Source organism: Bos mutus, chromosome 17, assembly GCF_027580195.1.
Source record: "Bos mutus isolate GX-2022 chromosome 17, NWIPB_WYAK_1.1, whole genome shotgun sequence".
Taxonomy (NCBI): domain Eukaryota; kingdom Metazoa; phylum Chordata; class Mammalia; order Artiodactyla; family Bovidae; genus Bos; species Bos mutus.
The window spans coordinates 7061622-7079047 of record NC_091633.1 but is presented as its reverse complement, the minus strand read 5'-3'; the positions used below and the strand labels follow the sequence as shown (position 1 = coordinate 7079047).

Sequence of the window (17426 nt, the reverse complement as noted above, 5' to 3'; positions counted from 1 at the left end):
GATGAGGACTGAGACTGTGCTCTGGAGGCGACACCAGTCAGAGCTAGAATGGGACGCAGAATGTGGTCCTGCTGCAAACTTGCATGAGCACACAGAGCTCTGGGGCTTCAGGGTCCATGAGGCCGTTTTTCTGATCCAGGTCTTCAGGCACAGACTTGCTGAGGAGGGGCATTTGAGCTGGGTATAGAAAGATGAGTTGCGCATGGATGAGTGGAGACGGGCAGGGGTGTTCCAGGCAGCAGGCCCAGTGTGAACAAAAGCATAGAAGCTGGACAGTGTCAGCTGTGGCTGAAACGTGCAGTGAGCAGGGACAGTGAGACCAGACGGCAGAGGGGTGGGGGGTTCCTCTTCAACAGCTTCGAATGGCAGATGGCTGTACTGAATGGCTTTCCTGGAGACTGGGCAACTGCTAAAATCTTTGACCAGGTTTTAAATGACTGGCAGCAAACTGATGGGGTACCAGCTCAGTGGCTGTGGCAGTGCCCAGGTGAGAGAGAGTAGATCTGGGTTTGGGAGAGGAGACTCAGATGTGCAGGTGGACTCAGCACAATCCTGGGCCTGGTGTGGGTGCACAAGGAGGGTGAGAGACCCAGATTCCCAAGCGCAGGTGTGCGGGAGGCTGGTTCTAGCAGGGTCCATGGTGGCAGAACACAGACCAGGGCAGGTATGTGGCCAGGCCTGAGGGTAGAACTGCCCCTGCCAGGTCCTCCTGCAGAGGCCACTCTGGCCCTGGAGCTGTTCTGGTCACAGCCAGGCTGGCTGGAGGTTGGTGGGATGGGCAGGGCTGTGTCACTGGGCAGTAGAAAGATGTAGGGGAGGAACAGGTACTGGAGACCCCTGGGTGTCGGGTACCCAGGTGTCTCGGCCAACCAAGAGTGGAGGACCTTGGGGCCAAAGCAGGACCCTCACCTGGTGCAGAAGGACCAGTAGCAGCAGCTCGTTTCGTTCAGTTCTCTGAAATTCCCACATCTTGGCATGCAGAAAATCTGGAGGGTCACATGGTATCTGCCTGCACTGAGAGGAAACCAGTTCTCAGAGGGGATAGGTGATGTCATCCAAGGTCACTCAGCTGGAGAGCTTCGAAGCCAAGACTAGGACAGGTCCTCTGATGACAGGCTCCACGTCCTTTCCCATCCCTCCCTGGCCCGATAGGAAGAACCGGGTGTAAATAGTAGAGCAATGGCCCCAGCACCAGGGACAGCAGCAACAGTGGCTCCTGTTGCTGAGGACGTGTTGGATGCTGGGCTCGGTTTCCATGTGTTACTGTGAAGCCGCCCACCCTGAGAGGCCATTATGGTTCTCATTTTATTGGTAAGGAAACTGGCTCAGGGAGGGAAAGTAATTTACCCAAGGCCACACAGCTAGCTAGTGGCAGAGTTTGGAGTGAATTTGGGTCTGTTGGGCTCCAAAGTCCACTTTCCTTTCATAATGTCACTTGGCCTTCAAGTTCTGAGCCAAGGTCTAGGATGTAGGATTTTGAGGTTTGGCTCATTGCCCCTAGGTGCTTGAGGGTATGTGAGGGAATGAATGGCTGGGTGATTAAAGAAGTGAATGAATGAATGAATGAGTGAATGACAAAGCTGTCTGGTCAGCACGCAGCTGAGAACGGTTGTGGTGTCTCTTCTAGATCCCAGAGGTTTCCACTGGCCAGCCCAGCACTGGCACCAAGCCTGGGAGCCAGAACGCCAAGTCAGGCTCTCCCCTGAGCGCAGACATTCTGGGCAGGAAGGGTGAGGAGGCTGGGACCATGGACCCTGTACTGATGACCATCAATGGCGAGAAGCCCCAAGAATCAGGCCCCAGTGGGACACCTGCCAAAAAAAGCCTGCCCTTCAAGAGAGGGGTGAGGAGGGGTGACGTGTTGTTGATGGTGGCCAAGCTGGACCCGGACTCAGCCAGGCCAGAGCAGAGGACCCAGCCCCGCGATGCCCCTACTTCCAAGACCCCACCCCCAGCCATGGATCCTGGAGGGGGAAAAAAGGGGGACACCCCAGGGACTCCTCGTGGCCCCCAGGCCAGCACCACAGATGCACCTCCGAAGGCTGAGAAGATGCAGACTGGGGGCCTTGGGGACCCAGGAACTGTGCTGCCGACGAAAGGGGAGCAGGATCAAGGCACAGTGGGAAAAGGGGGCGAGGCCCCCCAGACCAACAAGGTGAAAGAGGCGGAGCTCCAGGGCAAAGAGGGGCTGGGTGATGGGGGTCAACCAGGGACAGCGGAGAAGGGGGCAGGGGATTCCCCAAACAAGGGGGCAAAGGGGAGTCTCTCCAAGGATGTAGCAGGTGAAGGGAAGTGGGCTGGGGCCCAAGCCCCGGTGAGAAGGTGGGGAGGTTCCCTGGGCAGAAGGGGCAAGTGGGACAGTCCCCAGCGTGAGAAGGACAAAGAACGTGTGCTCCTGAGCAAGGCAGACCAGACGGAGGAACCTCAGGCCAGGGCAGAGAAGGCTGGCAAAGCGCCGGGGAAGGCGGGGGAGGCTCCCAGAGCCATGGACAAGGCAGGTGAGCCTCAGAGCAGGACTGGGAAGGCAGGGGAGCCCCGGGCCAAGATGGAAAAGACGGGGCCACCTCAGAGCGCCTCTGGAGAGGCGGGTAAAGCCGGGGGTGAGGCAGAGAAGGATGATAAAGCCCCCAAGGAAGTGGATGCACGTGGGGTTACCCCGACAACAGCTGGTAAGGAGGACCAGCCTGAGAGCAGAGGACAGAAAGCAGAGGAGGCCTGCCCCGGAGCCGGGTCCCTGGAGCTGGAGCCGGGAGGACCTGGGCAGCCTGCTCTGGACGGCCACGAGGAGAAGTCTCAGAGGCCGACGGAGAGCCAGGAGGGGAGAGGAGGAGGCCAGAGCGGAGTCTCGGGGCAGGTGAGGGGGCTGCAGGGGGTGGGGAGGCGCAGGCCAGAGAAGGGGGACAGGAAAGGCTTGTCCCTGGGGGTGGACAAGGCGGGGACCGGAGATGGACAGGAGTGGAGGGGTGGCCAGCCCAGAGGAGGGACCAGGCACGTCCCCCTCGACACACAGGGGTCGGGAGGCCCCACAGGGGAATCTGACCTGTCCAGAGGTGAGATTCTCCACAGAGTGAGGCAGTGTCCCAGCTATGAGAGGTGTCCCCTTGCCACTGAGCTTACAAAGTCCCAAGATAATTCTTTGAGCTGTGTAAATGGCAGATTGCTTAAAATGCAGATTCCCAGGCCCCACCCTGGAGCTTCCGTTTCCGAAAGCTAGGGTGGGGCCGTGGCCTCTGCATTTAAATAAGGACCCCCACTTGCACCGGGGGATTCTGATTTAGCTGGTCCTGGACATACTATGAGAAATGCCCATGTAAGAGGTCTGCCCCTCAGACGGGGGTGGGGGAGGGTGCATCCCCTTGCGCTAATTTATGTGACCTTTGCCCTCAGGCTCCTGAAGACAGATGGTATGAGGCAGAGAAGGTCTGGCTGGTTCAGAAGGATGGATTCACTCTTGGTAATTAGGGGTGTTAGCACATCTGGGGTCTGAGTCCCCCTCTCATCCCTGCAGTGCTGGTCGCTGTGTGTGCCAGGTCCTGATCACAATTTGGGGACTGAGGGGAAGGGCGGGGTTGGGGCAGCCAGGACTAGGATGCGGAGACATGGCTTTGGAGTGGGACTAGTTGGGTGTCATTTCACTCTCAGCAGATGATCTGTTGGGTGCTATTTTCAAAGGCGTTTGTGCCTTGGTAATTAATTATTTAGCTAATTCATGAAAGCAACAAGCATTATTTGGCTTCTGCAGTGTTGTGTCTGGAACCTAGTGCAGGTGGATCCCATCTCGTGAACCCACCTTTGTTGATTACTTGTGGCTGGTGACCAGACTCTACTGAGAGGTGATTCTCAGTCCGTTCAGAACACGGCTGGGAGGAGTGATTGATTAGTGATGTCTGGAGGGCTCTTGCGGGAGGAGTGGCAGCCCATATGCCATTATTTGCCGTCCCAAGTCTAGGTATGTGGTGGACAGTGCGCCCAGCCGTCTGGCTGCCAACTCTGTGCCTGTGCCATCTGATAGAAGCCCCAGATGAATCAGACCCAGCCTGTCAGACCCAAATCTCCATGGGTTTGGGGTCACAATTCAGCACCCTCCCTGTAAATAGGCCCCCAAGGAAGAGGATGACGCCCATTTCCCCTGTGTCCCAGGCCCTCTCTCCTGCTCCTGGCCTGACTTGGCAGCTCACAACCTCTCTCTTCTCATCTTTTTTCCTTTCCCCTCCACCTGTCTCACCTCCATCTTCTTTCCTCCCCTCTTTCCCTGCTGTCCCCAACCCCCCTTGCTGTACCCCTCGACCCCTGGGGTGTCTTCCAGCAACGGTGCTGAAGCCAGACGAGGGAACAGCAGACCTGCCGGCAGGAAGGGTGCGACTGTGCATTGACGCCGACGGTAGCGTCACCGAGGTGGACGAGGAGCACGTCCACCGGGTGAGCCCCGCCCGCCCTGCCTGCTCCACCCCGCTTCCCCCTCGGGCTTGACTGCACTGAATACTTCCCCTCGGCGCCCTGGGGGGAACTGTAGGGAAGTTCACCGTTGAACTCACTGCTCTGCTAGAGGTGTCCTGTTAAGGGGTTTCATTGCTCTGTCCCACGGTGTCCCCTTTATGAGGACACGTTAAGAGAGATGTTTGTCAAATCTTGGGCCTGGGAATTCTTCTGCTGGAGAAAGTGATTGTTTTCTTTTGCATGGACTTTGGTATGCTTCCTTCTTCGCCCTGGCTGCCAGGAGACTCAGAGCCAAATTTGCAGCTTGTCGTTAGCCATGGCATAGGTTCCAGTGGCCTGCTTTTTGGGTATCAGCCTTTAGTTTGGTTCTTCTTTTTTGGTTGTTTTGCATAATTTTTGCACTGCACCATGAATCCGTGTGAGAATAAGTCAGACTCTAATGAAAGAAGTAAAAGATCTTGTCCTGATGCTTTCCACCCTTCACATCTACTGCCTGAGCAGGAGCTGCTTCCAGGAGTTCTCCTTGGCCTCGTTCACCTTCACCCCTCTCTCCCCCTCTGCCCTCCTCAGGCCCGCTCCTCCCACCAGTGCTGGGAGTTTGCAGAGGGCCAGGGTCCTCAGGAAAAAAACTTGACAAAAGGATGACAAAAGACCACGGAGCAGTAGGCCCAGGAAACTCCCTGGAGCCAGAGAAGTGCTAGGAAGCTTTTCAAATGGATGCCCCAAGGAGAGGCTGCAGTCACTCCTTGCTTCTAGAAGGCTCTAGGTGTAGTATTTCCAACTGATGAGTGTGTGGCGGGCTGTCAGAGAAATGGGGCAATCAGGGCATTGGCCTTCGTCCTAAGCATCCCCGAGCACACGCAGAGCTCCCCGACAAGACGCAGAAGGGAAAGAGGCAGCAGAAGACACGTCCTCCGAGCACGCCTGCCTTTCTGTGTCTGACAGACAGAAGGCATGTGAATCTTGCTGCGCGTCCTCAGAGCGCCTCCCCTCCTGGTGCCCTGAGCGCAGTGTAGGGAGGGCCAGCTGCCAGTTGCGCAGAGCGCAGGAGAAGCGATGCCGCTGTTTCATCTGTAGGTTTTGTCGCTCTCTGCGGAGTCAGGGCACTGCTGCCCAGGAACCGGGTCACCGGGGCCGTGTGTGGGGCCAGGGGGCGGAGGTGGAGGTGGTGGTTGTGGTGGTGTGGGGGCCCAGGAGGCCAGAGGACACTCTGTGTGATGGTTTGCAGGCCAATCCCCCGGAGCTGGACCAGGCTGAGGACCTGGCCTCCCTGGTCAGTGTCAACGAGTCCAGTGTCCTGAACACGCTTCTGCACCGCTACCAGGCTCAGCTACCTCACACCCACGCCGGGCCCGACCTGATCTTCCTCCAGCCCCAAGGGCTCATGGCGCCCTCTGCCGGCAAGGTGAGGGGGCCCCAGGGGCGGGGCGGGGCCAGGCCAGGGTCCTTCTGCATCTCGGGACCAGAGCCCCCAGAGCCCCTGCAAGCCTGTCTGAGCGGCATCCTGCAGACATGGCTGCTGGGGTGTCAGAGCATCGGGGAGCCTTGGGGACCACATGGTCCCCCCTCCTTAGAGGGGAAGAGAAGGGATACAAATAGAACGGGAGCGCGAGAGACAGTGACGGTGGGAGAGAACGTATCGGATGGTGTCAGGTCTGTCAGGCTCTGCTTTAGGCAGCTCTGCGTGTCATCTCAGCCAGTCCTCAGGTCCACTAGAGGACGGGGGCCAAGACCAGCCCTGTTCACGGGTGGGAAGCTGGGCCAACTCCAGACTCAGGCTCGGGGCTGGAGGAGCTGGGGTGAAACCCACATGGCTGGGCCCTCTGTGCTCTGAAGCCCAGGCCGGACCCTCGGGAGTCCCAGACACCCGCATGAACTGGGAAACTAAGCCTCCGTTCTACTTTTATTCGTTTCTACACGAGTGTAGTAACGGTCTGTTTATTGTCAAGACCACAGTCATAGCCAGAGGACCCTCTCGGCGCCACCTTGTGGAGGGGCCTGCAGCTGCAACCCCATCATTTGCGCCCCATCCCCTCAGTATTCTGGCCTGGAGAATTCCATGGGCTGTGTAGTCCATGGGGTCACAGAGTCCTACGCGACTGAGGGACTTGCACTTGCACTTCACTTCAGCCTCAGTTCACCTGGTTGCTCCTGTCTGAAATAATGATGGAGGGTCCCGTGTGCGAAGGCGGGCAGATCAACCCGCCTTTGTGAGCTGCTTGTCCTCGTGGGGAAGACAGGTCCATCATGACAAAGAGCAGTGTGTGGAGGAGATTATAGGAGGTAGGAACGGCTGGTGCCAGGTCTCACACGGGGTCAAAGTGACTCCGCTCCTGCTCTGAGCCTGGTGGAGATTTTCAGCAGAGCAGTGACATGTAGTGTGACTATGCTAGGGAAGGATCCTCTTGGCCATGGAGTGGAGGTGAGAGGTGGGCGGAAGTGGAGGCAGGGAGATCCACTGGAGGTCAGAATCTCGTCTGTGCTCCATTCGGAGGGCTTGTTGGCCCAGGAGGGGTCAGGCCTCTAGGATTCCTGCTAATGCACCTCAGTGCTTTGGAAAGGTCATGATGCCTCTTATCTGTCAACTGGGGATGAGAAGCTGCATCTTGCCCTTGGAGTCCCACAGGACAAAGTCATTCGTAGCCCCCGAATGATGCTGAGTCCATTAAAGAGGGGGCAGTAGCCTGGACCCCCTCCCCAAGGCTTCTCTTCTCTAGGACTCCCTTCGCACCCCCTCTAAGTCACCCTCCCAGCCCCTCCCCCACCTGGCCGTTCTGGCCAAGGGCCATGCATGCACCCCCTCTCCCTTGCCGGGCAGGCCATGCTCCAAGCCTTCTGAGAAGCTGAGCTCCAGCTCTGTAGGAACCCCCGGGAGAGGTGTCTGTCGCAGGTCCCTCCTCTGCAAGTTCGGTTCTCACAGTTCTCAGTTGTCCTGGATTGTGCATCCTTTACTCTGGCTGGGTCAAAGAGCCTCATAATTCAGGCATTAGGACCCACCCTGGTAGGAGGAACTTGAGTCCTGTGAGCCCCAGCTAAGCCCCTGTAACTGCTGGGTTGGGGCTGGGCCCTGCTCAGGTCATCCCACCTCCCACACCTGCTCTTTGGCTGGGTCTCATCTGGTTCCTCAAGTGGCCACCAGGTGGCAGAAGAGATCTGCAGGAGGGGACTAGGGCCACCTTGAAGATGGGCTTGGTGGGGTCTGGGCAGGGCTAGGGGCCTTTCTCGCTGGGGGTCTGGGCTCACCCAGCGACTGGGAGCTGGGGATATGTGTGGGCGGTGCAGGCCTCTGTTGGAGTGAGTTACTGTGACTGTGTGGGGTGTAGATGGGCACACCTGTGTACAGAGGCCTCTGCTGCTATTGGGTATGTGTGCCCTTGACCATGCCCGTGTGCAAGCGTGTGAGGGTACCTGTGTGTGTCTGCAGGATCCTCCCTTCTCCCCTGCAGGCCTGAGAAGGCTGGCGATTGGGACAGCCTGGGCCTTGATGCTTCCACGGTGGGAGGTGGCTTGGGGCTCAGACCCTAGGCCCTCTGCCTGCCTGTGCCCCCAGGCCGTGCCCAGCCAGTGTGAGGGGCCTGTCTTCCTCTGCCAGCTTTGGGGTCCTGCTGAGCCTTTTGCTTTGTGTCAGAATGGGGCTCATCACTGTTCCTGGGGGTCCTGGGCTGTAAAGGCCAACAGTGCACTGGGGGCCCAGGTTTGGGGGAGGGCTGCCCCATTGGGGTTTGTGCCCCTGGTCCTGCCAGGCCACTAGGGAGGGTGGGTGGGGCCTCACTGGTCACCCAGTTAGCATCCTGGGCTTCCAGTGCCTCCTGTGGCCAGGCCTGGTCCCCTGCTCCCTTCTACGCCTCTTCACTGCCCTTGCTATCTCTGCTTCCACCTTCCATTCTCCCTGAAAACCATGCCAAGCAGACGTTTCTCAAGGTCACCAGTGATCTCCATGCTGCCCCGTGGTCAGCTCCCTGGTGTCCCCTGACCTGACCCTCAGCGCACTTCAGGGGCTGGTCTCCCGTCCTCCTGCCTCCACTCCCTTCCTTAGCTCCCAGATTCTGCTCTCCTGGTTTTCCTCTCGTCCACCGGCCCTCCCTCTCAGCCTCCTTAGCTGGTCCCTGATCTCTTCAGGTCAGCCCCCTCCCCACACCTCTTCTCTCTCCCTCTTTAAAGGCCCATTTCCTTGGTGACCTCATCCAGGCTCGTGGCTTTGAAATGATTCCCATTCAGTATAATTTAATTAGTTGGTTTGTTTACACCTGTCTTCTCCCAAATGAAAGCAAGCTCTATAGGCAGGGCTTTTTTTTTTATATATGAAAGGTTAAATTACATACAGTTAAAGTCACCTCTTTTAACGTTTAGTTTTGTAGGTTTTTGACAAACACAATTGTGTAATTGCCTCCACCCATCAATTACAGGAAGTTCCATCGCCCCAAAAGTTTTCTACATCCTTGTGGATATCCCCTCCCCCATGCCCTGCCCTCGGCAGCCACTGTGATCTGTTCCTTTGTCCCTTTTCCCTAGTTTTGCCTTTTCTGAAAAGTCATATAAATGGACTCGTACAGCATGTAACCTTTCGAATTGGCTTCTTCCACTTAGCACAATGCACACAACACCCACATTTGAAATTCACTCATATTGTTGCGGCTCTGAGCCGTTGGTTCTTTTATTCTATTGTAGAGCTTTGTTTATCCATTCAGAGGGGAACCTGCTGTCCCAGTTTCCCTGGGCTGGAGTGGTTTTTCTGGGACATGGGACTTCCGAGACTAAAACTAGGGTGATTGGTTGCCTTATTCGCTCTTTAGTTGAAGGGCATTTGCGTTGTTTCTAGGTTTTTTTGTGTATGTGATTTTGAATACGTAGTCAATGTAGTCAGTGACAGGGCTTTTTGGTGACAACGGGTGTTCGTTTGTTATGGGTAGATCCCTAGGTGTGGGGTTTGCTCTGTTGTGTGATGCACATCTTGCCGTGAAAGAAGTCACGACACTGCTCTCCAGACAGGCCTGATCGTACAGCATTCCCACCGGCGCTGTGGGGAGCTCCAGTCCTTCTGCCTCTTCGCCAGAACCTGGCAGCAAGTGTCAAAAAAATAAATTTAAAACCTGTTTTTAGCTATTCTAACAGGTGTATAATGGTATCTCCTCATAGTTGGCAGTGTGTGTATACTCAGTGGCTCAGTCGTGTCTGATCTGACTCTCTGCGACCCCATGGACTGCAGCCCACCAGGCTCCTCTGTCTATGAAATTCTCCAGGCAAGAACATTGGAGTGGGTTGCCGTTTCTTTCTCCAGGCAGTCTTCCCGACCCAAGGGTTGTACCCACATCTCCTGCAAAAAAGATAGATTCTTTTCCACCGGTGCCAGCAGGAAGCCCACAGTGGGCAAAGGTTTCCTTGATTTGTTTTGAGTAATGTTGTGCCCCCAGTGCCTGCTATATAGTAGACGTTCAATGAACGTTTTGTTTTTGAGTGAAGAATGAGTGGATGGATAAACGAAGAAGTGGAAGCAGCTTCAGGTATCATCAAAATCTGTTATGGCAAATACTTAGGACACGTACCACCATCTCCCCAGGCCCCATTCTGTTTCCATGGCAGACATCACTAATCAGTTGGGCCGTTTATCCAGCTGCTTTGTTCAGGCAGGAACAATCCAGTGATTTGCATAGTAGCGAGATGAACCCCACGAGCTAACGCAGCTCTGGTTCAGGCCTCTCATTAGCTGCAGAGCAGGCCCAGGCTCAGTTCAGGGGCCGAGACTATGCATAGACTCACAGGGGCCCAGTGGTGGGACTCGACCTTCACACTGGGCTCTCCCCAGAAAAACGCACAGCTTCTCTGTTAAGTCTGGAGTGGGACGGGAGCAGGAACGCGGATCTGGGCTCAGTGCTGGTTGTAGAGTGCTTCCTGGGCTCTGGCTTGGTGGGAAGGCTGATGCCTGTGATCTTCCCACAGGTGCCCAGGAACCGCCGGGACGGCCTGCCTGCCCACATCAGCTCCCTGGCCCAGCGGGCGTACTGGGCTCTGCTGAGCCAGCGGAGAGACCAGAGCATCGTGACCCTGGGCCGGAGCGGTGCTGGCAAGACCACCTGCTGCGAGCAGGTCCTGGAGCACCTGGTGGGGATGGCGGGCAGCGTGGATGGCAGGGTCTCAGGTATAGTGGTCACCAGGTGACATGCAGCCAGGACATAGCGGGGTGGGGGGGAGGTGCGCAGGCGTAGGAAGAGGGAAGGGAGAGTCAGAGGAGGCACTGGGTGGCCCTTTCTTACATCCAATCAGCCAGCCTTCACTGGGTGCGTGTGTGCACAGCCTGTGCTGCCTTCCAGGCAGGGCCACCTCTGGTCTGCTAAGATGCTTCTGTGTGAATTAGAAGCTAGGTCTCCTCCCTCCAGACACCCACTGCCATCTGCAGGTCAGTCATCAACACTCAGTCATTGTTAGAACCAAGCACTGACGGCCGTGTCCTGGGCCAGCATCCTCATAACTGTGCAAGCCTGTGAGTGTGTGATACAAATGCTGTGCCCTTCGGCGTGGGGTCCCCGTGCCGTGCACGGCCTGCTGGACTGTGCAGAGGACCTGCGAGTAAAGACAGGGCAGGGCCTGTGCTCAGGAGGAGCCAATGGCCAGAAGGGAGGCTCGGCGGCACATCTGTGCCACGAGGTGGTGCAGCAGGGTTGTGGGGAGAAGCAGGGCTCACGGCAGAGGGGCGGGCGGCTGCCTTGAGGAAATGATGTGTGAGCTGGGCCTCAGAGAGAGTGTCAATCGATAACAGTAATTCAGTATTGGTCGTGATCGTAGTGAGTGCTTGCTGAGGACTCGTGAGCCAGACTCCATTCTAAACAGGTTAACTTATTCATTATTTAAAACAGGCCTGTAAAGGAGATATCATTATTATTTGAATTTTATAGAGGAGTCCAGTAAGACGCAGAGAGGTTAACCAGCTTGCCCAGACCACGTGGCTCATACACCCTAGTGCCAGTACTCAGAGCCAGGCAGGCTGGCTCCAGAGCTGTTACCCCTGGGCCAGAGTTCTCAAGCTACTGTTGCCCCTTTGAGGGCTTTCTAGATGTTACTTCTGCTAATCACCTCCCACCATGAAAGTTTAATGCCAGAGGTTCACCGTGATCTGTTTATGCAGTTAGGTCTGTGTGTGTGTGTGTGTGTGTGTGTATGTATCTGTGCTCTATACATAAGAAAGGAAAACTTCCGCACCTTCAAGAATCAGTGTCTGCCCTCTTGAGGGCAGTATTCACCCTGCTGAGAATATATGGCCCAAGCGATACTGCTTTTCTTCGTATAATAGCAAACATAATGCTAACAGCACCCCCTTTGGAGCCTGTTCTAAGCACTTTACATTATTAAATCTTTTAGTCTTCATGACAACCACATGAGGTAGGTAGGTACTTACCCATCTTATAGATGGGGTGTCTGAGACACAGGAAGGTTAATTTGCTCCAAACCAGGTAGCTATCAACAGGGAGATCCCGCATTCAAACTTGCCTAACCGTGGTACTATCCTGCTTCTCCCCGGGGTTCTGCCAGTGCTTTATTGAGCACCTGCTCTGCATCTGGCGCAGGTTAGGAGCTGGCATCCAGTGGGAGAGGCACCCGTCTTGGCCCTTGCAGAATGTAGGTCTGCCGAAAGTGTGTGTGGGTTGGAGGGTGGGAGTCAGGCTGGGCTGTATCCAGGCACCCGGCACAGCACCTGGCCCAGAGAGGAGCTTGGGAAATAGTTGTGGGAAGACTGCAGGGCTCCTCAAACCTGCTGTGATGGGGAGTCCCTGAGAGCCCTGCCCACCTCCTAAGCTCCACCAGGTCCAGGAGGCCCGGGGGCAGCCCTTGTCACTCAGACGGCACCGATCCGGGTCTGTGTATCTGTCCGACTCAGCCTTGCTCCCCCCTGCACTTCTGCTCTCAGCACAGGGCCAGCCCAGCAGTGAAATGGGCGTGGCTTAGAGCTGATCTGGGGAGGTGGCAGTGGTCCCACTGGGGCCTGGGGCCAGAATGGGGTCCTGTGAGAGGCGGGGGTGGCAGTGCCTGGGCCACGGGTGACGCCCCACCCATGTCCCCACAGTGGAGAAGATTCGAGCGGCCTTCACTGTCCTCCGGGCCTTCGGCTCTGTGTCCACCGGCCACAGCCGCAGTGCCACTCGGTTCGCCATGGTGATGTCACTGGACTTTAACGCCACAGGCCGAGTCACGGCTGCCCAGCTCCAGGTGAGGCCTCTGGGTAGGAGAGGGAGGGAGTCTCCAGAGCTGCAGGGTCCCCAGCCCCACTCAGCCGGGCCCATGCCCCCGGCTGGGACCCTGGAATGTGTCTAAATGGTCATCACTCCCCAGGCCGTGGCCAGCTTCTCCCCGCCTTGTTCAGTGCCCCCACATCCCGTCCTGGAGCGAACTGGCCTGTCTGCATCTTGGAGTATCACAGGGATGAAATATTCATGAGTAAATACATAATTCAGCCACTCATTAGTTGGGTCTTAAAAGTGTAAGCTGAAATTAAACAGACGCTCTCCGGCCTTCTGCAGCAGCTCGTGTGTGACGAGCACATGGCCTGTTTGTTCCCATCTCCAAAATCGTCCACCCCCTCCCCTTCCTCCCCGCAAACATTCTATTTGAACAGAAAATAGGATTAGGTTATTAGAAGGGTTGTTTGTATGTGGAACTGGGATAATATCCAGACTCGTTGGTGCCAAATAAATCCCCTTTCTGAACTGGCCCTGAAATTCTCACATTCATCACCATTTTGGTCGAGTTATTACAGGCTTCCGTTACATAAGAGTATGTTGGAGGGTGGCTCTTATGTATGTTAATTGTGATTACCTTTGGATTCCTTAATCAGAATGAGTTCCTTAATCAAAGAACATTTGTTAATTCCCTACGTGGAATCTGAATCAATAAGACCAAGGCCTGGGTGTTTCAATTCGGAGGTGTCCAGCCAAGTTGGGGCCTGAAATGTTGCCTCAGACAGTTGAGTGGTTCTGGGTGGGGCAGCCTAGTGGCCCCGTGGTGACCGGGTGTCTATCCTCTCCTCGGCAGACGATGCTTTTGGAGAAGAGCCGCGTGGCCCGGCAGCCAGAAGGGGAAGGCAACTTCGAGGTTTTCTCCCAGATGCTAGCTGGGTTGGACCTGGATCTCAAGTGAGTGACTGGGCTGGATGGGGCCAGCCGAAGCCAATGAGACAGAGGGTGTTGGCTCTCCTGGGGTCCGGCCCCAGCTCTGCCCAGAGCCGAGCAGAGCCCAGTGGTAAGGAACCTGGCCTCTGATTCCAGCTGCCTGGGACTGCTCCCAGGCTGGGGAACCTCGCCAGGTGCTATCTGCTCTGAACCGCGGTTTCTTCCTCTGTAAAGTGGAAGCAGTACCTTGACTGACCTTGTAGGATTAAGTGAGATAGTTCGCGTACGGCTCTTTATCCATGCTGGGGTGTGGAGGATGTCTACTCTGGTGCTGGTATTTCGGTCCAGGCTCTGACAGGAGCATGGGAGGTGGGCGAGGAATAGCAGACCCCAACCTTGCAGAAGTTCCTCAACTCTGAGAGAGCCCTGGCTGCGCCTGAGGTACCTCAGGGCAAGGAGGCCCCAGGTGGGATAGCCCCTGAGAAGCCAGGAGCCTCATCTCAGAGGGCCTCCTGAGGGAGGTGGCCCGGGGAGTCCTTTCTGCCCCTCCCTGACTCCTGGGCGTCCTTAGGCACGTGGCTCCCTGTCTCTGAGCCTCGGTTTCCTCATCTGTAGAGAGAAGGAGCAAGGCTCCCATGAGGCTTGAGGGGTTGCTTACCCCAGGCCAGGTTTGCCTCTGTGTCCCCATTATTTGTCTCCTGCCTTCCTCCCCGAGTTGAGGGAGCGGCTCCACCTGTCCTGAGCCTCCTGATAAGGCCAGAGGGACACTTGTACCCTTCAGAGAGATGAGAGAGGAAGCTCTCAGTTCTCAGAGCAGGGTAACTAAGGAGTAAGAAAGCTTTTGGAAGGCCTTTCCTTAGGAAGGGCCCAGTGAGGGCAGCAAGTGAGGAATATTTGGGCAGTGGGGCCGGGGCCCTAGGCCAGCTCTGGGGCCACCTGGGGCATTGTATGGAGCCCCATGCCATGATGACCGTCTGCTCTCCCAGACCACCAGTGTGGGCGGGTCCTCCTTTACTTCCGGTCCCTTCTGTTTCCAGGACAGACCTGTACCTGCACCAGATGGCGGACAGCAGCTCCTTTGGCATGGGCCTGTGGCCTAAGGTAAGGAGGAGGCCCTCTGGGTGTGAGTGGTCTTGTGTCCCCATGAGCGAGGGGTCCCTCTGCCACTGGGGTGCAGACTTGGCCAGGGCTGGTCACATGGGGGAAATAGGACTGCCTTTGTGGGGCCTGGGCTTGTCGGGGAAATGAGTCTTGTACAAATAACGGGAACCAAGAGATGATCCGTGTAGAGGTAAGAGTGTGGGCTCTGGGACAGGCTGTCTAGATTCAAACCCCGACTCTGACACTTACTGGATGTATGACCTCAGGCATGGGCCCTAGCCTCTCTGGACATCTGTCTCTTCTTTGGTAAATGACGATGGAAGTGGTATCTCCTCATGGATCTGTTGTGAGGATTAAAGGAAAGGATGTGCATAAAGCACCTAGCCCTGGGCTTGGGTTACATCAGTTAGAGGTGGTTCTCGTAGGAAATATTGTTAATAGTGTTCAGTGTGGAAAGGGGCAGTCAGAGATGTCTTCCTGGAAGATGGGGCCTATGACCAGGGCCTGGAGAGGTGGTATTCAGTTGTTTAAGAAAGAAGATTATTCACTTGTTTTATTTACTGTTTCATATTTTAAACGTTATTTTGAGTTCCCTCCCACCCCCACACGCCTGCCGTCACTCCCCGTGTCATGCCTGTGCTAAACGCCGGGATTATGGTCCTCATCTGTGAATTTTCACTCGGTCAGGAGAGAGCAACTTGGGAATTAATGCAGGCATGGGAGATAAGAATATTCCAGAGTCTGTACAAGATTCCCTGTAACAGAGGATAGTTGAAAGCTACTTGGCCTCAGTCAGGGAAGGCTTCTTAGCCAAGCGGGCATGTGAGCTGGGTTTTGAAGGATGAGTAGTTCACCAGGTGGAGGGGAGTGATCATTTCTATTCCAAAGCTTTTTTTCCAAATATACATGTTGGGAGAAACAAAGGGTGCTGGAATAATTGGGTATCCTCATGCAAAAAAAAAGAATGTCAATCTACAAGAACTCACACCGTATAGAGAAATTAACCATGTGGATCCTGGGCCTCAATGTAAAACTTAAAGCTGTAAAATTTAGAAAACAGGAGGAAAATGTCTGTAACTGCATTGAACAGAGACTTCATAGGTGTGACATTAAAAGTATAGCCCCCAAGAGAACAAGTCGATGAACTGCACTTCATTGAAATTAAGAACTTTTGCTCTTTGAGTGTCACTGTTAATATGAAAATACAAGCCACAGACTGGGAGGAAATACTTGCAGATCACATATATGATGAAGTCTCTGAATCCGGAATATATAAATGACTCTCAGAACTCATAAATAAAACAACCTGACAAAAAAGATGGGCAGAAGAATTTCAACATAGTTTTACCAAAGAAGATTACGTAGATGGCAGATAAGCACGTACAATATACGTTAGTCATTAAAGGACTTTAAAACCACAACGAAATACCTCTGCATGATAGGTAGAGTGCCTGCGCTTGAAAAGATGGAGCATAACCCGTGCTGGTGAGAATCGGGGGTAACTGGAGCTCTCATAACGGTGCAGGTGGGAGTGGAAGATGGGCTCTTACCATCTTGGCAAGCCATCTCTTACAAGGTTCAGCACACACCTTGCACGCGGTGTGCCAGTCTACCCCCAGGTGTTTATGCGGGAAAATGGTCATGCACATCCACTTCTTCACATGAGTGCGTTAGCAGTTTTATTTGTGATAGCCAAAACCCAGAAACTATCCAAAATATCTATTAACGGGTGAATGGGTGAGTTCACTGTGGAATATCCATAAAGCCAGTATGCTCCTCAATAATGAAGTACTGATCCAAATAACTGCGGAGTGAAAAATCTCGGATGAAAGAGTACAGCGGTATGATCTCATTTACGTGAAGCTCTGAAAAGTGCAGCTGAACCTGCCATGACAGCAGGCAGGTCAGTGGTTGCCTGGGATTGGGTGAGGGCAGAAGAGGGGGAAGAGGATCATATGAAAGGGAACTCTCGGGGCTGAGGGACGTGTCCGTCTTCTTTAGCACTGATGCTTTCGTTTGTGTGTGTGTCAGATCCTGTCACGTTGCACTTAAAGATGAGTGGTTGGTTTCTGTCAGTTACACCTCAGTAAGGCGTGCTGGGCTCTCTCTGTCCATCTGTCTCTGCTGGGTACTATCTGCAGAGTTATTGATTAACTAGGCCTGGGCTGGGACCTAAGAGTCTGTTTCGCACAAGTCCCCAGGTGATGCTGAAGCTGGGGGTCCAGGGACCCCACTTTGAGAACCACTGTCAGCAAGTCAGTTTCGACAGTGGGTGGAGTGAGATGGAGTGGGGCGATGTGGCTCCCCCAGCCTCACCTTGCTGTCACCGCCCCTGCCTCAAGGGGACCTGCAGTATGTTCTTCATTCAGGCCCCTTCTCCCCCTGGTTGGGGGGCGCGGGGAGCTCAGATCCTACCCCGGATGGCAGAGGATGCGTGGCTGCCCCAGTGCTGGGCTTCCTCTAAGGAGTTTGGGCCAGTTGCATGCGTTTGAACCAGCAAGAGCGTGGTGGTTTGTTTTCTTGGTTTTGAGGACGAAAAGGGCTCCAGCCAGGCCCCATGATCTTCCCGGCCTGACCTGTTTGTTCACAGTGTGCGCACAGGAATGGGCGCAGTGTGAACCCATATCAAGGAGGCGTTTGAAGTGATTTTCTTTTTTCTCTGTTTCTGGGGGTTGTTTTTTTAGACCAATTGATCTGTGGGAACTTGTAGGGTAGTTCTTTGTTCTCGTCCTGCTACCTGGCAGGTACGGAGAGAATGTTTTCTTTGTTCTCTAAGAGCAAAAATAGAAT

General features: G+C 55.0%; 1 protein-coding gene across 1 annotated transcript in view; it reads left to right on the top strand.

Annotated features, from left to right (window-relative positions):
* The window catches only part of MYO18B (myosin XVIIIB), a 233065-nt gene that overhangs the window by 20531 nt on the left and 195108 nt on the right, over nt 1–17426 (top strand). Inside the window, exons 4-11 of the mRNA XM_070385941.1 lie at nt 1628–2854; nt 3388–3454; nt 4307–4419; nt 5666–5842; nt 10375–10573; nt 12494–12636; nt 13459–13559; nt 14573–14636. Coding sequence (XP_070242042.1) covers nt 1628–2854; nt 3388–3454; nt 4307–4419; nt 5666–5842; nt 10375–10573; nt 12494–12636; nt 13459–13559; nt 14573–14636 — 2091 coding nt within the window. The remainder of the gene's footprint in view (nt 1–1627; nt 2855–3387; nt 3455–4306; nt 4420–5665; nt 5843–10374; nt 10574–12493; nt 12637–13458; nt 13560–14572; nt 14637–17426) is intronic.